Source organism: Mytilus californianus, unplaced genomic scaffold, assembly GCF_021869535.1.
Source record: "Mytilus californianus isolate M0D057914Y unplaced genomic scaffold, xbMytCali1.0.p SCAF_12, whole genome shotgun sequence".
Classification (NCBI taxonomy): domain Eukaryota; kingdom Metazoa; phylum Mollusca; class Bivalvia; order Mytilida; family Mytilidae; genus Mytilus; species Mytilus californianus.
Genome location: NW_026262604.1, coordinates 11,486,678 through 11,509,796, shown reverse-complemented (window position 1 = coordinate 11,509,796; position 23,119 = coordinate 11,486,678). Strand labels below are relative to the sequence as shown.

Sequence of the window (23,119 nt, the reverse complement as noted above, 5' to 3'; positions counted from 1 at the left end):
CTCCTATTCAACATTCATACTCTAACATGTCTAAAATATTGTAATAAAAGGTAGAAATAAATGTTATTTCTACTTAATATTATAACTTCTTTAATTATTCAAAAGTATGTTTAGAGCCAACATATTATAATAAACAGTTTTTGACAAAGGATTTTTAATTTTAGAAGGTGTGTCCCTGAAATTCCTGACAAAATGTCCACTACCAAACGAAGTCATTAAATTTTGCTAATAAACAGTTTTATAAAATTAATGTTTGCAAGATTTATAAACATTAGGGTCTTGCAATAGAAGTGATGCTTTTATAACGGCAGTTAAATTGTTGGCAAAAAAAAATTGAGCACATCAAATGGACCAGAGTGATACTGTATTTTTTTTAATGTCCACTACGAAACGGGTCAAATCTCCTTCAGTATCTGGTTTTAAAATTATGAAAAAAATATCAGTGTACGGCTTTGTATGTGCTTTGGTGAATAGAATAATTTTTGTTACTATTACAATATAGGGATTGCGAGGAAAAAATAAAACATGTGAATATGTCCACTACGTAATGGTCAACTACGAAACAAGTACGAGAGAAAAACGTTTCGTAGTGGACACTACCACTACCATGCAGTCGTTTTTGACTTTTTTTTTCAATTATATTCGTGCAAAACAAATAACAAGGGATAATTTCATGTAATTTTCAGTATGTTTTTATCAACATAGAATAGGGTTGATGTCAACTACGAAACTTTTTGTCCACTACGAAACGGTTTTGTCAACTACAATACTCATCAAAATGTCCACTACGTAACATGAGTTGTACCTTCATATGTGAAGTACTTTCTAATCTTTATCGATAAAAAAATGGTTCTCCAATTCAGAAAAAATTAGATCTTTCTAGTATATAAAGTAAAACAAACTGAAATGTCAATAGGAGACATTAAAATGCCATAAAGATGTGCGTTAAGAAGCAGTTTCTTAGTGGACAAATGTCCCCTACGAAATGGTACATAAATTATGAAAAAAAATATCATTTTGAAGAGTATTTAAGATTGCACTTTTTATTTTCAAACAAGTCTATAATAGAGGAATTTAAAATAACTCTTGAAATAAAATTTTAGACAAGTTGATTTTCCCATTTTTTTTAGGTCTGAAATTCACACTTTTATTGAAACGGTTACGCCCGTATAATACATATACATGCAACAGTATATATACATGTATACACAATTTGCGGTTTTTATCCAACGCAATCATACATGTAGGTTTGAACGTTGTTTTCAATTTAGACTTGTGTACACATATATCATTTATATATATATACCGTAAACAGACACAAATTTTTTTTGCCTTGTATATATCATGTATATATATAATATAATTTACAGATCTAACACTGTTGGACTGTTATTTAGACGAATTATATATACAGATAGTGTTTTCAGCCTTGTATCACCATCACTGGTGATCTGATGGATAAAATCTGTTGTAGAGTTGTCACTGGTTCAGACGTACTTATTACATAATATATATATATACATGTACATGGCAAAAAAAAAATTATATTTCTGTTTACGGTTACCTGACCGACTCTAATTTGAGCACCGCCCCCAAGTAATTTTATTTCCATTGTGAAGATAAGAATTAACTGAACTCGTGTCAAAAGCGAAGTTAAGAGTTGCCACTAAATTTAATCAATTGCCTGATACATCCCAATGTTCACAAATTGGCACACTAAAAGATCCTTGAAGCAAAATTTAAGAAAAGAGCACTAATAAATCCTCTTTAAATTTACTGAAATATAATATTTATAAAGATTTGAACAACATGTACATCCAGCATAGTAATTTAGGAATAATTGTCTAAAAAATTAAAGAAATGTAGCAGAGTTCTTGAAATCTTTTTTCCCCTGGTGGTCCTTAACTTATTAAGGGAAATGCGCTGGTTTTCACTATCATTTCTATTTCAAAATACTGAAATTGTGCCGGTCCTTTGCAAATTTTGGTGGTCAAAACCTTGGGACCACCACTTTTCGAGAACTCTAAATTGTAGGACCCCACATTCAGACCCTCATACATGTACATGTATATATGACAATATACTAGTTGTTGAAATGCGTCTCAAACCATGAGTTTTATAAACATGATATAAATGATTGGCACATTAATGAAAACATTATAGATTCAGAATAAATAATTAATGCCGCATATTAATTGATAAAAATGCAAGTACATTATATATACATTATATATTGTACAGGACACCTATTTATTGAGAGCACTTACACATCTCCCTATGAGCATGATGAGTGCCATTTACTAATAATTTGCCTGTTATTATAAACCAATAAAGTTCTATATATATACTTCATTTGCTCGCTCATTATTTTCTATTCTGTAAACCCCATCCAGAGCCTCTTACATGAAGCTAATAGAACAAAATTTACCCAATATCAGTGGCCAAATTAGGGGGGGGGGGGGGGGGGGGGCTAGGGCCAGGTCCCCCCCACCCATAAGGGAGCTACATGAATGGTAAATGCATAGACTTATTACATTTTCTACTAATGTTGCCTTGTTCATGTTGTTTGGGATCATCTCCCCTTTTTCAAAAGTCATGGATCCGCATCTGAAGATATAATAGAGATTTAAAAATTCTGCTGCTAATAATTTTAAAAATCAACTATTTCAAAAATCATATTTATTTATTTACAGATGCGTAACATTTAAATTACTCTATAGTATAGCCAGTGTAACACTGATAGCTGTTAGTACTGGTACACGTTGTATATATATAAATAAGAAGATGTGCATGTTTTTACAACTTAAACTGTCATTTAATGACCTTTAATGAACCCCAGTTGTTCAGCTTGTTCTTCATTTACATAATTATCTTAATTGTATCTATGAATCTATTTAATGTAGCACAGGATAGCCTTATAATCACTAAATATGGAAATATAATGAATAAAGGACAGATTATAGATTGCATACAGACTAAAATAAATAATATTAATTACCTATATAGTTCAGCAAGTTACCAGTACTCATAAAATCAATTTGTAAAGATTTAAATAAGTTACTATTTCCTTGACCTAATATTGCCTTTTTTATTTTAAAGTTGTAATTATACAACACATGTAAAATAAACTCTTAAAATTATTTGCTAATAGAGTTTTCTTACAAATTTCTTGATGTGCCCCATTTATCAGATTTGGGGAATTATCTGATTTAACTATATATCTGCAGGGGTTTTTATTATCTTTAATTAGGACTGGTACTTTTCAAATTTGTAGGAGTTTTTTTTCTACATCTGTATATTCATGATATTTACGAATACTTATAAATAATTCTATAAAAAGTCAAATTTTTTTGTAGTTTATCAGAACATTATATAATTAATATCATGAATATAGTGTACATGTATAACAGTAAAAATATCAGGTACTCACTGCCTCTCTGTAGAAAGCCTGATGTCACTACTTAAATTTATATCTTGTTAGCTATATTGGTGAACTAAATTTTATTTCATCCATGTCAACATGGTCAACAGGAACGACTTTTACTTTTCCATTTTTAATTTGACAAATTTATGTAGAACCACCTGGCAAAGACTCATTTTTGATGATTATAGAATTACACATTTTTCCTAGATGTTATGGATGTGTAAACTAGACCATTCAGGCCTCTACAATAACTTTTTTTTCCAACTTGCCCAATAGGACAAGTAAACATCAAAACTTACTTGTCCGAATGAAATTGTAATTTGTCCAAAAAAAATAACTTAATATTAACCTTTTTTGCATTTTAAGTTGATTCAATGAACATAAGAATATAATTTGATTTATATCTCTTGATATCCTTTTAAAAAATATGAGTCGAGAACAACTGAATCAAGTCATGTCACAGGATTTAGGTTCTAGTTTTCATTAATGCCAAAGTCTCATCAGACTCTGCACATGAGGCACAGTCTGGTAGGCCTGTCAGTCTACACTCATTTGGTTTGTATCCTGGTCTTTCATGTTGTTAAAATATTGATTATTATGATTAATGCCTTACAACAAACAGCTTTGTTTTTAATATATTAAAATGTTTATTCAAATGCAATCAAGTATTGTTTTGTCAACATATGATCAAATATGATTCTGTGAATTTTCTAAGACTGGTTTCCCAGAATATTACGCGTTTTATCTGTTATAAAGTATCTGTCAAAGAACCAGTTTTAAATTATCGATTGCAAGTAAACATGTCAAATTAATATTTGTTTTTATCTTTTCTTGTTTTTTGTTTATTACTCAATACTTTGTTCATCAAAGTTGGATTTAATTTATTTTCTACAAAATGATTTTACTTGTCCCGTCGGACAACCTTGATCTAGCTTTTACTTGTCCGACCTTTTTTTCCTCTGGTACTGGACAATCGGACAAGCGTTATTGTCGAGCCCTGCCATTGCTGCCAATTAATTCACAAACTGAAATAAAGTCCAAAGGATTTTTATGTAAAGTTTGTGTGTCCACAGTCAAGTTTACACATCAAGCAGTGACCTCTAGAAAAAAACTTGTTCATAATTAATCATTATAAGTCTAAAAAGCAAACATTTTTTATTTTTCTTTCATTTCAATTTCAACAGGATTACATTCACAGTTAAATCAACATAGTGTTTAATTAGCCTCCTTAGGTTTTGAAAAGTAGTTTCACAACATCGCCTACCGAAGTGTAAAACAAGGAAAAAATTCTAATGAACCAATCCCTTTTAAGTATTCGTAGATCATATATAAGAATTATATATCAATCATAGGGGCCTCAGTGTCGGAGCGGTCTAAGTAGTCATTCTACTGTATCACTAGCCTGTCAACACTGAGGTTGTGAGTTCGAATCCCAAACATGGCAGGTGCGCATGACTCCAATCTTAATTGAATGGAAATGGCAGTTTTCCTACCAAAGGTTGGTGTATCTCTCCGGTACTCCGGCTTCTAATCCACCAATAAAAACTAACAGCTACCAAATAGCACAATAGTGCTGAAAGTGGCATTAAACACCAATCAATCAATATATCTCATTATTATACGCCCGTTTACGGTATACCGTTGTCCGTCTGTCCGTCCGTCTGTCCATCCGTCTGTCCGTCGTCAACATGTCGGACATTAACTCAAAAATGCTTTAACCAATTTGCATAAAACTTTGGTGAATTGTTTATATCTATTGACGTGAGCTCCCTTTCGTTTTTTATAAAATTTAGATTTTACGTTTCCGAGTTATGGGGTTTTATTCATTAAAAAAAGGGGGATTTTCCAGTTTTATACGACCGCAAAAAAATTTTTGTGGTCGTATATTGGTATGACGTTGGCGTCGTCGTCGTCGTCGTCTGGCATCGTCCGGCGTAGTCCGAAGACACATTGGTTTTCGCACTCTATCTTTAGTTTAAGTGAATGGATCTCTATGAAATTTTACCACAAGGTTCAATACCACAAAAGGAAGGTTGGGATTGATTTTGGGGGTTATGGTACCAACAGTAAAGGAATTAGGGGCCAAAAAGGGGCCAAAAATAAGCATTTTTGTAACTTCCAGACATAACTTGTGTGTTAGTGTATGGATCTCTCTGACATTGTACCACAAGGTTCCATATCACAAAAGAAATGCTGGGATTGATTTTGGGGGTAATTGCCTCAAAATTTTAGGAATTAGGGGCCAAAAAAGGGGCAAAAAACAAGCATTTTTCTAGTTTCATGACAATAACTTGTGTGTAAGTGTATGGATCTTTCTGAAATTGTACTACAAGGTTCCATATCACAAAGGGAAAGCTGGAATTGAGTTTGGGGGTAATTGCCCTAAACGTTTAGGAATTGGGGGCCAAAAAGGGGCCAAAAATAAGCATTTTTCTAGTTTCCAGACAATAACTTGTGTTCAAGTGTATGGATCTCTCTGAAATTGTACTGCAAGGTACCATACCACAAAGGGAAGGCTGGGATTGATGATTGGGGTAATTGCCTCAATATTTTAGGAATAAGGGGCCAAAAAGGGGCAAAAAACAAGCATTTTTCTAGTTTCAGGACAATAACTTGTGTGTAAGTGTATGGATCTTTCTGAAATTGTACTGTAAGGTTCCATATCACAAAGGGAAAGCTGGGTTTGAGTTTGGGGGTAATTGCCCTAAATGTTTAGGAATTTGGGGCCAAAAAGGGGCCCAAAAACACATTTTTCTAGTTTCCAGACAATAACTTGTGTTCAAGTGTATGGATCTCTCTGAAATTGTACTGCAAGGTACCATACCACAAAGGGAAGGCTGGGATTGAGTTTGGGGGTGATGAATCATAAGGGGGTTCTAAAAATTTAGGGGGAGGATTTTTTTTTTTCCCTTTTTTTGTTTTTTTCCTTTTTTTTTCTTTTAAAATTTTCCATTTTAAGTTGGTTATTTCTGATTTATATTTAAAAGCAAATAATAATGATATGGTAGGAGATACACACCAAACAGGATGTGTAAATTATTATATAATAAGTATTGTGCAATAGCAAGAAATTTTCAATTGCACAGTATTGCACAATAGCAAGAAATCTTCAATTGCACAGCATTGCGCAATAGCAAGAATTCTTCAATTGCACAGTATTGCGCAATAGCAAGAAATATCCAATAGCACAATATTGCGCAATAGCAAGAAATTGTCAATTGTACAGTATTGCGCAATAGCAAGAAATATTTAATTGCACAGTATTGTGCAAAAGAAGATACTTTGTATAAATTGCTTATTTCTTGACCAATTTCAATGGGGTTTCATTCTTGAATTCTTGGGGTTCCTTAATATCCTGAATCTAACCGTGTTTTTAGTTTTTGGATTTTGGGCCCCATTTTTAAATTGGTCCACATTGAGGTCCAAAGGGTCCAAAATTAAACTTTGTTTGATTTCATCAAAAATTGAATTATTGGGGTTCTTTGACATGCTGAATCTAACCCTGTATTTAGATTCTTAATTTTTGGTTCCGTTTTCAAATTGGTCTACAATAAGGTCCAAAGGGTCCAAAATTAAACTTAGTTTGATTTTAACAAAAATTGAATTCTTAGGGTTCTTTGATATGCTGAATCTAAACATGTATTTAGATTTTTGATTATGGGCCCAGTTTTCAAGTTGGTCCAAATCAGGGTCCAAAATTAAACTTTGTTTGATTTCAACAAAAATTGAATATATGGGGTTCTTTGATTTGCTGAATCTAACCATGTATTTAGAATTTTGATTTTTGGGCCCGGTTATCAACTTTGTCCACATTGAGGTCAAAAGGGTCCAAAATTAAACTTTGTTTGATTTCATCAAAAATTGAATTCTTGGGGTTCGTTGATATGCTGAATCTAACCATGTATTTAGATTTTGGATATTGGACCATAATAGGTGAATGTCCAATTTAAAATTTTTAAGTTCTTAGACCACATTCATTCTGTGTCAGAAACCTATGCTGTGTCAAATATTTAATCACAATCCAAATGCAAATGTATCAAGCTTGAATGTTGTGTCCATACTTGCCCCAACTGTTCAGGGTTCGACCTCTGCGGTCGTATCAAGCTGCGCCCTGCGGAGCATTTTATTGGACAATAATTCAAGAATGCTTTCACCAACTTGCAAGAAATTGTGGTGAATTGTTTATATCTATTGACATGAGCTACCTTTCAATTTTTATAAATTTTAGATTTTACGTTTCCGAGTTGCAGGGTTTTATTCATGAAAAAAGGGGGGATTTTCCAGTTTTCGGACAAAAACTCAAAAATGCTTTCAGCAATTCTAATGAAACTTTGGTGAATTGTTTGTATGTATTGATGTAAGCTCCCTTTAGAATTTTATAAATTTTACATTTTACATTTCTGAGTTATGGGGTTTTATTCATTAAAAAAAGGGGTGATTTTCCAGTTTTCGATGATGTTGTCACCAATTCTCATGAAACTTTGGTGAATTGTTTATATCTATTGATGTAAGCTCCTTTTTTATTTTCATAAATTTCTAATATGACATTGAGAATTAATTGAACTTTATTTGTTTATAGTCTGACAACAGATTTACTAAGTATTGCACAACAGCAAGAAATCTTTAATTGAATATAAATTCAATTCATATAACCAATTTCAAGATCTTTGACTACATTTATTCAGAAACCTATAATATGTCAAATATTTAATTACAATCCAAATTCGAACCTGAATCAAGCTTGAATATTGTGTCCATTTTTGTCCCAACTGTTCAGGGTTGGACCTCTGCGGGCGTATCTAGCTGCACTCAGCGAAGCAGTTTATTTTTATATTGATGCACATCATGCACATGTAGAACTGTAGCTGCACATGTACATGTACATTTATTTATATATCTTTCTGCATGTATACAGAGTATATAAATACATCTTTCAAGTAAGATAATTTTGTAAGTACTTGCGTTTCCTATAAGGATTTCCTTGACAAACAGAAGTCACTTAAAAGGAAGCTACAGTTTGTATTGTCCCTAACCATAGGTGCTTAACCTTAATGCTAAATTCAGAGTTAAAATCATCTCTTTGAAAATTTTCCAGATGCAGCCTTCACGATATACTTTAATTTTGAGTCAAACATGCCCGAAGCTCAGTTTTTGAAAATTTTAGTTGGATTCTGTTGGCTTGTAGAGAAGAATTTTACAAGCGTGAAAGCAATTTTACAAGCCAATGCCGTAGGACTTGTGGTTAAGTGTGAAGACTGCAGATGACATCACAACTTGGTTAATTGTGCCATTTAATGACAGGAAAAACCTTATTTATCATCTGTTTGAGTATGGGTATTATTTTCTATGTTCCTCACAGTACCACACCCTCTGTATCCCCCCTTTTTGTATATACTCTTCATTGTTTATTCTTTCAAAATATCATGCAGAGCCAAATTTGGGACTTAATCAGACGGCTGGAAAATGAAAGCCATAGTTATCATCATCTTCAGAGCAGGAATGCTATTTTCTGCATTCTTAACATTGCCTCACCCTCTGTTTCTTTTCCCTCTTTTACACATGCTTTTGATTTTTAAATTTGAATTAAAAAATTTCTTTCTCAATCAGATGACTTGAAAACCCTTCATTATCATCAGCTGCACACCAAAAATGGTCCATTGCTGGATTAGGAAGATTAATTTCTTTTTCCCCCTTTTTTTACATTTCTTAATTTCTTAATTTTTGTGTTCCTCAAGGGACCTCTTGTTGTCATAATTATGCAGGATCATGTTTCATTATATCAATATATGAATAATTATGCAGCAGTATTTAGAAATGACCCATGTTCACTTACTGAGAAATCAGTAAATTTTTTCAAGTAAGTCTAATGATTAATTATTCTCAAAGGTTACATATATATACATCTATGTATCCAAAACTACATTGACATTTAACAGTGGCATAAGGAAAATTGTGGAACTGATAATCGTATGATAGTTGCATCAGTAAAGAAGGATTTAGGAGATGTATACTATATACATTGACTTCTTAAGCTAGACCGTCATGTTAACTGCATTGATGATAAATAAGGGAGGGGGAGATGTACTGGTAGTCTGTATGAGGTGATTTGTGCTTCCTTACTATCGTTTAATTTCTAATTACAAAATGTATAACCTTTGTTGAATGTTTCCATAATTGATTGCATGATATTGTATATGTATGTCATATAATTAGCTACCTGTAAAAGAAAATCAGTATAATTTAAATACATGTTTTTAATTTAAGAAATGGAAATTCCCTCTACTTCAAAAACTATATATAATAAGCTACATGTAGCTAATATACAACTGATCAACCATGTACATGTAGTTGTAATAATGACCTACAAATGTACTTTCATATCTGGAGTATAAACATGTATTGTACCTTTATACATAAAACTTAAAAGGTTTCCTGAAATATAATAAATGTTTTCTTTTACCAACTACTAATGAAAAAATATTGATTAATTCTTTATTGATTTACTTCCAGATTTTACAGCATGCCATTGTAATTTGTGTCACATTCAGCAGCAGACACAGAGACTTAAGGTTTGTTGTCATTGGTTATTACTTATTTTTGCGTCTGCCATTAATTTGTGATGGAGAAATCATTAAATGATACTTTATTCAAACTGTTTATGTTTAATTTTTAATGGAGACGTAAATGCATAAACATGAACGTTAAATGAATGGTGTATATATATATATATTTATATGCAAAGTTTACATGTACTTGCAATATATTGGTCTTGAGAGATAGGTAGATGTTTTTTTAAAAGTACATGTACATGTAGACAGTATATGTGTTTAGTGCCTTTAAATAACAAAAATACTGGTGATGGTTTGAGCCTTTATCTTGTCTCAAGAGGAGATCTTGAATTAGTAAATAATTACACGGTATTTGTAGGGGAATAAAAGTATAAAAAGACACTCAAATTGAAGGATAAATGGTAATTATTGTACATTATTGAATGTGAACTTAGCATACCATGCCCTTGGTATAAACTTTATCACTAAAATGATTGTGCAGTCAAAACCCATATCATTTATATAGTCATTATATCTACATGTAGCACTCGCTTTTTTTTTATCTTGGAAACATATTTATTTTTGCACTTTATAAAGATCTATTGAAACACGCAATATTAGTTAGTATATTCCAGAGGCAGGGGATTTAGGGAGGAGAGGGGGCAGGGGGCCCAGGCCCCCCTTATGGAGCTTTATATATGATAAATGCATAGACTTTACTTCTACATGTTCTATTCAACTGATATCTTCAGACTGAGGATGTATTAAAATCCCCCACACTGACCCTCAATTGATTTCTTTATTCAGAGGATATCTTAAAATTAATTTACTCTGAGTAGGTATTAAAAAACTCCCACAGTGACCCTCAATGGATTCCTTTACTCAGAGGATGTATTAAAATCTTGAATTATTTCTTTATAGTGCTAAGACTTCCCTAAACATAGCTGTGTGTAAAAGAATGGAAGTTGTTATATCATTAATGACATTTTGATTATAAAGTGACCACTTCCTCTAGGATTGACTGAAATTAAAGACTAGTAATTGATATTATTACACTGGTCAGTCTTGACAATTTAAAGCACTGACCATTCATCTTTTGTGGGAGTGTGGGTTTTTGCTTAGGACACATATTCAATTTTAATCAGAACAAACTATTTCTTTTTAATGATATTTAATACAGGAATAAGATTGTATGGGAAATTCAAATTTTTTTGGTATTTTCTTTAGAAATTAACAAGTTGAATTTAACTTCCTTTATTATAAATAATTCTTTTTTCAAGAAATAAACAAACATTTTTAAGAATTTCTTAAAAGAAAAAGCCATGGCCTCTCATTGAGATATGAATGGTGTTTAGTAGAACTTTGGATCTGAACTTTGATTGATTTTGTAAACCAAATGGAATTATATATGGATGTATACATGTGTACAATTGATATATACATCTACATATGAAAATTAAAACTTTAGATTTATCATGTATTTATTTATTTTTGTACACAAAGACAAAAGGTTCCTACTTTAAGTCTTATAGGACAAATTTAAAAAAAATACATATTTGTATTTCTTTTAACCTCAATTTAACACCTTCCCCAAATTGTAATTGGCATTTTTGGTAAAACAAAATAGTATCAAAATTGGAGTTTTCCACATATATTCATGGTATAAACAGATTCCTTTCTACCATATTTTCTGTATGGAAGAAACTTTAAACACACACAATATTTTGTTAAATTGCTTTAGATCCTGAAAATAGAAATTGAACTATGCTGTACCAATATTCTCTGTAGGATATTTTGAAATAAAATCAAATAAATAGACATTTAGCAAATTATTTATATAATATGTGCCTTGCAAGAGAAATCTGAAGGGCTATATGTTTTTTATTTTCTTGCTTGACCTTTAACTACATGTATGTTACATGACCCCAAGCATCTGCATGAATATTAACATTTTTCTGATTTCAATCTACTGTAAAAGGACACATGACTTTTTACTTGTTTGATTACTTTAACACCAATCATGCAGTAAATAAGGTTAAATGTTGCATAAATTAAATTATTGTTCATGCATCATGTACATGTGTACACCAAAATCTAAGTTTATGGAGAAAAAAGGGAAGCATTTAAAAATAAAATATTCTGAATACTTTGCAAAATGATATTTGCAGATATTTTGGTATTATGGTATTTTCTGTTTTGCTTTCAAGTACTTAACTAATTGACCACATGTTCATGATATTTAGATTGATTGATTGGTTGTTGATGTTTAACTCCACTTAACAAGCCAAAGTGCCCAGAGATAATCACTGACCTAAGCCAGAAAAACTGACAATCCTAGTCAATTAAGACTAGAGTCTAATGTACCTGCCACGTGCAAGGTTAGAACTCAAAACCTAACGGGCTAGTGATACAGTGGATGAACACCACTCGGCCACTAAAGGCCCCATATGATATTAAAAACAATCGTTTCTTATTTTAGAAATTAACCGTGAGTAACTCTTTGTTTAAGGTCTAAAAAAGGACATTGGTCACTGTTATATTCAGATGTTATGTAAAATTGAGTTAAAGTTGGTAAATTTTGTACATGTATGTAGATTGAGAAAAAAATATAGATTGTTTACAGATAAAATTATTGTCTAAATATTGTCAGGAATTATTTGAAATATATTTCAAGTAGTATCTCGTTAAGTCTATGTGAAATTTAGCTTGTGATTCATATACATGTATTATATGTAAAGAAACACATCTACAATAAGAGGCATAGTAAGTCCCCATTGGAATACCAGTCACTTGATGGTAATCTGTTTCTTCAAAACAGATAAATAATTATCAAGAAAAAAGTTTGTTGCATGTCCAATTACAATCTTTTTTAAATTATAAATCAAAGTACTGAAGTACTGAACATCGGATGACCACAAGTTCTTGAGGATGGTCAAAAGCACTTGTCTCAGAAAAAAACCCAACATATCTCTTTACCTGAAACTGAGGTTAATGTACAGAGATATATTTTTTTCTAGACAAGTGCGTGCGAGTATGATGAATAAATGACAGGAAATTCAACTTCACCGTAATAACTATTATATTGTAGTGATACAAATCAGTATACACTGATTTGTTGTTATATATTATATTAAAATAACAGTTACATATATATATGATTTGCATCCGTTTGTATATCATTCTATTCTACTGTTCTAATAATAGTGCAATGCAAGTGCATGGTGGACATTTTTCTGTAAAAATTCGATTTTTCTAAGATTGGATACGAGTAGGCATTCATATTTTCCCGCAAAAACAATTACAGAGTTACCGGTCCTGTCGCAAAACGTTCTTTGAGATATTCTTCCGCATGCTTTAACACAATTTTTCGGTACGTGTGCATTGATATTATCAATGATTTTTTACTTATATATATATATCTAACTACAAAACATTTTCACATTATTAATTTATGTTTTAAACAAAAATATTTTTATCAGTATTCATTGAAGAGATGTATTTATATCAAATGACAAGGAATGTTATTTTGCACTCGTTTATGTGCGCATATTTATCATGTTTATAGATCGGTTACAAACCCAAACCTAATTTACATAATGGAAATCTAGGCGATAGCAATACATCGGAATGACCTCAAGGTCATCGCGATGTAAAAATACAAGATATATGCCAATGAGACAGCAACCCGATGATTAAAATAGTCAAAAGATATTATTTATTTTCATCCCTGAAGAAGGAATTGTAACAATTTTAACAAATACAGTTCATGTAGTTACACCCACATTTATCGAAAGGCCAATACATCACACAGGAAATATTTTGTTTGATAAGATATTGTGGTAATGTTACGTCATGTGGTATGTAGTGTACAGAGTACAGTAAATATAAAACCACATACATGTATTTCTGAAAATATCTTAGTGTACATTCTTTAGGCATAGGTTAATAAACTGTTTACTTTTTGATATACATTGTTGACATAGCTGTACATGTTATAAAGTAAGTTGGACAGGACTGAAATTCCAAAAGTTTTAAGAATTGTATTTTTTCAAGTTGATTGTAATAGTCTGTTATATTACTTTGACTTGACCTTATTTGGTTCATTGATCAACCTTAAGATTTCATATTTCAAGAAGAGTTCAGTTTCTCAGTTACTACTAAAACAAGGAATTATTTGAATCTGGAATAATTTTGAATTCTGGAAAATTGATAAAAAAAATAATGAAATCTAACCCAACTAAATAAGGTTAGCCATAGAAATAAGAAGATGTGGTATGAGTGCCAATGAGACGATTCCCCTTCCAAGTCACAATGTGTAAAAAGTAAACAATTATAGGTCAAATTACGCATGCATGGCTAAGGGGGGTTATTTAGTTAGTTGAACTTAGTTCATACTGAAATATCAATCAAATTAACTTTAACCCATGGCTAACCCACTAAAGTTTGGTTAGTTTACATCATACTATTTTCCAGAATTCAAAATTATCCAAGATTCAAATAATTCCTTGTTTTAACTAAAAGTACACACGTATCCGTATAAGTAGTTTGTAGAGTGCAGAATAAATTTAGTGAAGGTGACATTACTGTCCAAAAGGGTTCACTTGACCTAACATCATTTTTATTGTTCATTTAAAATGCAGGGGTTAATTTGAAATTATATTTTTTAGGCAGGGGCCTGTAAGATTGGAAAAAGTTTATACAATTATTCATCAACTTGGATGGCAAATTTCAGGATAAACTTGACTTTTGAATAATTTTCATTGGGACTACATGGGGCCTCTAGTTGTACCCTTATTGTGTTACAGATTAATGCCTGTGATGTTAAGTTTCTTGCTGATGTCAATTGATCATTAACTTTATTTGATACATAAGATGCATCTTTTATATTCACCTCCTTGTTGCAAACATATAAACTCTGGCCTGAATATTCATAAAATATTTGCCACTGGAAGTTCAGCAAACAACAATTAATCAATCATTAATCTGATTCTGAAATGTCTAGTCTTCATTAAAGATCAAATTTATAAAAGTATTTTGTTTTCAATTGTACTATATTTCATTGCAAAACAAGGAAAGGTAAACTTCTAGTCAAAATTTCCCACCTCGTGATAGCATTATGGTATATTGAAAAGGATAGAAACTCTCATTAAAGAATACCTTACATTTTTTTAACATGTTTAATCATATATGCTACTGAAAATTATGGATAACAATTCTAGGAAATGTATTATTTGTCAACTTATCTGGGGGTATATATGGATGGGGTTTGCAGAATGGAGAACTACATGGATGAGCAATATACTACAGAAAAATTGGCTAAAAAAAGAAAGAATAGAGAAAGAAAAGCCAAAATAAAATATATAATGGAGAATAATGGGGTGCTAAAATGTAAAGAATAGAAAATAATTGGCAAAATTTTTAAAGAATCTATAGATAAAAGTTACGGATAAAATTAAAGAATACATAAGTCAGGAGCCTCTAGCCTTTGTTAGTCTTGTATTATTTTTAATTTTAGTTTCTTGTGTACAATTTGGAGTTTAGTATGGCGTTCATTATCACTGAACTAGTATATATATTTGTTTAGGGGCCAGCTGAAGGACGCCTCCGGGTGCGGTAATTTCTCGCTGCATTGAAGATCTGTTGGTGACCTTCTGCTGTTGTCTGTTCTATGGTCGGGTTGTTGTCTCTTTGGCACATTCCCCATTTCCATTCTCAATTTTATAATCATGATAATTGAAGGACCCCCATCCAAACCCTCTTATCTTATAAGGAAATCTCATGATTTTTATCCTCTTTCAGTTACGTACAGACACCAGGAAGAAAAATCAAGTGTTGCATACACTAAGGTTAGGTTAAGATCAAATGATTTTTTGAATATAGTTGAAGTGTTCACTAAAACATCAAGGTCAGAAATATGAAACAAATTCGTTATAACTACATCTGTGTATAGATGAATCAGTTTACATACTTTTGTATTATAATTGCCATAGGATAGGGTTTACAGCTTTTCATTGACCTTTGAAAAATTTTACAGTAAGTAATTATAAACAATATTAGTATTGTTCTAGTTGACTCATATTTGACTAAGCCCATTGTGTACAGTTATCAGTTATCTAGCATATTGTGTACCGGTATATGGTGCTGATTTTTATATGTCGGTGCTAATTTTACCAAGTGACTTTAAAATTGTAGTTTTCAGATACGATATTTCCTGCTTATTGTTAATTTTACTCACATCTAGATGAATTAAAATGATATTATTGATGAAAGATACACATAATTTGAAAGATATTAAATCTGTGATACAACTAAGACAGTTCTACAAAATCGTTAAAATTGAGAATGGAAATGGGGAATGTGTCAAAGAGACAACAACCCGGCCAAAGAGCAGAAGATAGCAGAAGGCTTACTGATTGGGCATAACCAAAAGTATTTAGGGTTTTACACATTGTTAACTGATCTTTACTGTTTATTGTTAATCCAGTAATGGTAACGGAATGTAGCATTTAAAAATTATATTACCAAAGATATGCTAAACAAATTGCATCAACTGAGTCCTCAGAAAATATAAAGATACAAACAAAAAAATAACACATTGTCCAGAAAGACGGACTTGGTACATACACAAAATGGATTGAAATCCCAGTCTTACGTGTGCAGAAATCTCCTGAATAGTATTAGTATTCAAAAAGTGATTGTTGTAAATTCAGAAATTATTGTGTGCATTTATCATTTTGTTTATTATTGCGCATGCGATATTTGAAAAATGGACAAAAATGCAAGATTAATTATTGCAATTTCCAGAAAATCTCCAAACAGTTACATGCATCAGATATCAGAATGTGAGTTCTTATTATTGCAATATTCATCAAATAGCATTATTCACATCAATAAAAACTTCACGATAATTTCTGAATTTATAGTACATTTTTGTATTAGTATTGTTAGAGTGATGTTTTATCTTTCTTTTCTTTTTCAGAACATGGATATGGAGCCAGTCGGGAAAACCTGATATAAGTGTTATTGTGATCTAAAATGTGATAAATTTAAACCAGATTCCCCATTTCTTGAGATTATTTATAGTGATTGTGTAATAAAAGGACTAATAATGGGTGAATTCATAGCTCCGTGGAATCTCCTCCAACTGGCGTTGATCTCTGTTTATCCTATGTATATGTCTTTCTTTAGGATAGCTAATGGTAAGTTAGGACATAAACAATACAGTATGTTTAAGACATAACAATACATGTACAAAACATTTTAGACATAAACCATACAGTATGTTGAAGACATAAACAATACAGTTATTACAGTACATTTAAGACATAAACAATACAGTACATTTAGGACATAAACAATAAATGTACACTAGTACATTTAAGATATATACAATACAGTACCGTATGTTTAAGACATAAGCAATACATGTACAGTACATTTAAGACATAAATAATACAGTAAGTTTAAGACATAAACATAACAGTCAGTCACACGTCAGGGGTAATACTTTTGCAATACATTTTACTTTTACAATACATTTTTATTTACTTAAAGATGCAAGTAATATTTACTTGTATAAGTAAGAATGTAAGATTTTTATCTTATTTTCAAGGTTTGAATTTCAATTGTCTCCCCTTAAAATAATGTTCTTCAAAAATTTACTTTACAAGTAATTTTTTTTACAACCCCTTAAATTCTTAAGTTTTGGGAGGTTAAGTAGAAGTTAACAAAGTTCTATAGATCGCTGTACAGCTTTCAATAATGAGCAAAATCATACCACATAGTAAGCTATAAAAAGTTCCAAAATGACAAATGTAATGCAATTCAAACGAGAAAACTAATGGCCTGATTTATGTACAAAACAAAAAAACAGAAACAAATATGATCATGTGATGATGTACAGCAACAAACCTCAAGCACCTGACCACTGATTTACAGGCTCCTAACGTGATTTTTCAGGTATGTCAATGTTGGTTCTACATGTATATGTAGTCTTTGGTAGTCATCCTGGTAGTTTGTGTACCAGTTCTCTTTATTATACTGTATCATATCTTTTTCAGGTATGTCACTGTTGGCTCTATATGTAGACCTCCTGATAGTTTGTGTACCAGTTCTCTTTATACAAATGAAGTTGGGAGGATATCATCAGAAAGGAATTGTGGGATTGTTTTCTCAACATGTTCCTATTGCGAAAGGTAGTAGACTTTTATGAGAATTCTTTCAGAATATGAAAACAAAATATCTAATCTCATACCACATATTGTGTGATTTATGTTGGGCTTGTTGTGTTAGGGAGTTTAGCCTTAAACAATAATTTTTGACTAATTTGCTTGTCCATTTTATAATTTTTTCAAAGATCTTCTACTTTGAAACTACTGAACCAATTTCAATAAAATTTTGGGTGAATGATTCTTATATGTGCATCTAGTATAAAATTTGTGTTTTTATTTTTTAATCAGACAACAAACATGGCCACCATGGCTAAATACAATGTAGTGGGAAAAATGCATTAAATGTCTTATATCTTGAAAATCATAATAGATACAGAAAATATGACGGGGGGCCTCAGCATGCTCAGTGACAGATTGCTCGGAGTAGTTAACTACTTGTGCAGAAGAACTGGTGATTGCCCTGATCGGTCAAGTGAACATCTGAAATCGTTTGCGAAATTGTAGATGGTATTTTATTGAATCTATGCGAACAAGTTACAAAATTGTTGCTGACCTTGTTTCCATCCGTTTACTGACAAAATCAAGAACGAGGCTCGACCATATGCTTTCAATAAACACAATCTATAAATGCCAATGGTTTTCTTTCTAATCAGCTTTTAAAGTCGCCCAAGGCAACCATTTCAGTAGACTAAATTGAGGGCTGCAATAGTCATGATAGTGCTAAAATCAAAATCAAACAAGATACTCCTATTATCACATTGCATTGCATCAATTTATTTTTGGATAAAATTCCAGGTGAGCAATACAGACTCCTGAGGGCCTCTTGTATGTTATATCTCTAAAAAGATTATATCAAAATTGTACTCTTATAAAAGAATAGTTCAATTATCAGATAAGTCAAAATCATCTCTTCTGTCATCAACCCACCCTCATTGTTATTTACAAGATATGAGACAGACTTACATTTTTGTAATTGTATCTGTTGAATTCTTTATCATGTTTATGTCAAGTTCAATGGAATAGATAGGAACTTGAATATTAGATATTTATCTTCATCTACAGTGTTGACTTGTGTAAAGTTGTTAACCTATCTTGTAAGTGTACTGTACATTTGTTGTGACGTCCTTTGAGTGGTACACTTTAACTCATATTTACAGGTGCAGCTTAAACACTGATTTTGTAGGTTAACACGTTCATAAGATATGCTGTGAGCTTGGTGAATCCTCAATGTCTACCTCGTCTAGAGGAATTGTGTTCCAAGTTTTGTTTTTGTTTTTTACCTTTTTTATTATACCCCTACGATGATAGGGGGGGGGCCCTGAATATGTATGAAATATTTGCCGCTGGATGTTAAGCAACCAACAATCAATCAATCTTATATGGGGGGGGGGGGGTAAATTGAATTCACCTTGTCCATCTTTTGGTCTGTTCGACTGTTTGTCCAACAAATATTTCTGTCACACTCTTCTCAGTTACCATGGTTACCAATGAACAGAATGACTTTATGTTTTGGTCAACAGCTTGACAGTAATTTGTTTTAACATGTGAACACTTTTCAGATCTGTTCACTTCCTATTTGACGATAATTCAAATTTTCAATATGTTGATTGAACTTACAATTTTTGTCACGTTTTTCTGAAGTACTACTTTATATTTAGTCATCAACTTGACAGTGAATTACTAGGTATGATTAGCAGGACAATGAGTACATTCTTAAATAACACTTTTAATATTAACAAAAAAGTCTTTTAAACCTCATTATTAAGGGAATAAACCACTGTCTTAGGTTTGGAGGAGGGTTAGGCACCAGCAAATTAGTTTAACCCTGTCACATTCTATATGTGCATATCCCAAGTCAGGAGCCTGTAGTTCAGTGGTTGTCCTTGCTTCGTGTCTGTCATATTTGTTTTTCGTAAATTGTTTTGTTATAAATGAGGCCGTTAGAATTGAATTGTTTCATATTTTTCATGTCAGGGCCTTATTTAGCTGACTATATGGTATGTGTTTTCTCATTGTTGAAGGCCGTATGGTTGCCTATAATTGCTTACATCCACTTTATTTGATCTTTGGTGGATAGTTGTCTCATTGGCAATCATACCACATCTCTTTATTTTTATATTGATATATTTGCGGGAGGCCAAAATGGTATGGACAATTTGATTATTTCAAACAGTAAACATACATGTCAGATAATTAGGCTGTTGATTTGCCAAACATGCACCCTCTATTCCTAAAATCTTTCCCCTTAGGTGCCCTTTGTAATGCATTAAGGGATGGCTAGTTAAAATTGAGAGTATAGGGAAATAACAAGTCACTATTACTGAAATATGTAAAGCTTCAAGTTTTAATCACTTAATGTTTTGAAGTAATAAACTAAAAAAATAAAATTTCCACTTAAGAACCCCATAAATGTGCAAGTAGAAAATATTTGGAACAAAACAGGATGTGATCCTTATGTAATATATAAACATCAAGTTCTTATCACTTAAGGTTTAAGATATATATGAAAAGTAAAACAACAAAAATGATGGACTCCAAAGAAATTTCAAAATGGAAATAATTCCCTTATCAAATGGCAAAGTCAAAAGATAAGACACATCAAATGAATAGAAAACTTATATACATGTATATATATATATATATATAAAATGATCATGCTACCAAGAAATCTTTGTTTTCTGCAAAAGAATACAGAAGCATCATCATCTATAATACTTACTTAGAAAAATTGTCTTTGTTTGTCACTTCTCTTACCACCAAGTTAAATCATCTGTTTGATTGATTGATTGATTGTTAGAGTTTAACACCACTTTCAGCACTCTTGGTTATATATGGTAGTCAGTTTTTATCGGTGGATGAAGCCATAGTGCCCAGAGAGAATCACTACTTGGCTACCGTGGCCCCTCATCAGTATGAAATGTGTTCTGTAGCTAGCATGCACAGTTAACAATTATTTTGAAAAGAAATTAATTTGCTTTTGTACTTTCTGCCATCTGATTCCAATTTATGGTAATTCTGCAGTTTCTGTGTATAAAGCACATTGTCAGTAAAAATTTGACTTAAAACCAGCAACATACACTGTACATGTGTATTCAACACATTGAACTACATGTAACAACATACAATCAGGGTTACTACTTGTACAAGTTATCTTTATTTACTTGAAGAAGAAAATAATAATACACTTATAGAAGTTAATTTTGTTATGTCCGTTTTTTTCTCATAAGGTTTGAATAATCTCCCCTTAATTTTCTCAAAAATTTACTTGTATCAGTAATTTTTTTTTACAATCCCTAAAATTCTCAAGTTTTGAGATGTATAAACATGCCTTTAAAATTTTTTCTCTGGTTAGCTCATAATTTTTTATTCAGAGTTCAATGTTTCATCTCATTAATTCAACAAAGAAACTAATTGAGCAAAGATCTTAAGTAATTGCGCAAGGCTTTCAAAAATTGCCTCTTGGGGACTTGTAAATGAGCAGTGTTCTGAAGATAACAGACAAATGAGATTTTCATTGTCCATGAAATTACACTTAAATGATTAGTAAAGACATCTAAAAAGGACAGACAATTAAAAATTCTATTAGAGCAAGGAAGTCCTGTGAAATTCAAGAAAAGAAGATAGTATGACTTCTTTACTTGTATAAGTAAAAAAATCTGAATGTCTAAGGGACATAACCATGATAACTAAGCCAATTAAATAAACAAGTTAATAAAATACACTTGTACAAGTATCTTACAAATTTACTTATATAAGTATATTAATATTTACCTCTTCAAGTAAATGAAAATAACTTGTACAAGTAGTACCCCTCACTGACATACCTATATAGCTAAATGTAATGAGATTTGTCCAAAAAAAAAAAAAAAAATTTAAGCAACAATACACCACATTCTTAAATGAAAATAAAATGGGTCTAAAACTAACAAAATTGTTTTCAATACAGTATGAGTTTTGCTTAATGTTGAAGGCAATCAAATGACATCTTACTTTGAAATTTAATTGATTGATTGATTGATTGATTGTTGTTGTTAAATGCACTTTCAGCACTCTAGGTTATATCATTGAGGTGCCAGTTTAAATTAGAAAGGAGGTTGGAGTACCTCAAAAGAACCAATAACCTTGGCAGGAAAACTAGCCATAGTAGTCATTTAAGATAGGAATCTAACACACTTTGCCAATAATTTATATGCTATGTTGTATATTTCAGGTATAGGTGTGGCATTACTGATTGACCTCTTCTTGACCTGCGTTTACCTTGCTCCTTTGATCTGCCATGTTGGTTTATATGCTATGTTGTATATTTCAGGTATAGGTGTGGCATTACTGATTGACCTCTTCTTGACCTGAGTTTACCTAGCTCCTTTGATCTGCCATGTTGGTTTATTTGCTATGTTGTATATTTCAGGTATAGGTGTGGCATTACTGATTGACCTCTTTTTGACCTGCGTTTACCTTGCTCCTTTGATCTGCCATGTTGGTTTATATGCTATGTTGTATATTTCAGGTATAGGTGTGGCATTACTGATTGACCTCTTCTTGACCTGAGTTTACCTAGCTCCTTTGATCTGCCATGTTGGTTTATTTGCTATGTTGTATATTTCAGGTATAGGTGTGGCATTACTGATTGACCTCTTTTTGACCTGCGTTTACCTTGCTCCTTTGATCTGCCATGTTGGTTTATATGCTATGTTGTATATTTCAGGTATAGGTGTGGCATTACTGATTGACCTCTTCTTGACCTGTGTTTACCTAGCTCCTTTGATCTGCCATGTTGGTTTATATGCCATGTTGTCAATGGTGGAGAAACCCTATGTATGGGGTACCTGTAGCAATGATTGGAATACAAATCAGTGTTTTGATCATGAGACTACAACGTAAGTATCTTGTGAATTAGAGGTAGAAATAGTTTACCGACCCTCAAAACTGATGAATTCATTTTGAATACTGTGCACTCTGAAATTTTTTGGGTGTGT

General features: G+C 31.7%; 1 protein-coding gene across 2 annotated transcripts in view; it reads left to right on the top strand.

Moving 5' to 3' along the window:
- Positions 1-23,119, top strand: part of LOC127721352 (sodium- and chloride-dependent GABA transporter 2-like) — a 58,950-nt gene that overhangs the window by 7,178 nt on the left and 28,653 nt on the right. The window contains exons 2-6 of one of the 2 annotated variants that reach the window (XM_052228101.1): positions 9,935-9,993; positions 15,772-15,818; positions 16,952-17,171; positions 18,033-18,167; positions 22,849-23,020. In XM_052228101.1, the coding sequence (XP_052084061.1) occupies positions 17,081-17,171; positions 18,033-18,167; positions 22,849-23,020 (398 nt within the window). In that variant the 5' untranslated portion in view covers positions 9,935-9,993; positions 15,772-15,818; positions 16,952-17,080. The remainder of the gene's footprint in view (positions 1-9,934; positions 9,994-15,771; positions 15,819-16,951; positions 17,172-18,032; positions 18,168-22,848; positions 23,021-23,119) is intronic. The other variant, XM_052228100.1, reaches the window with a different exon arrangement.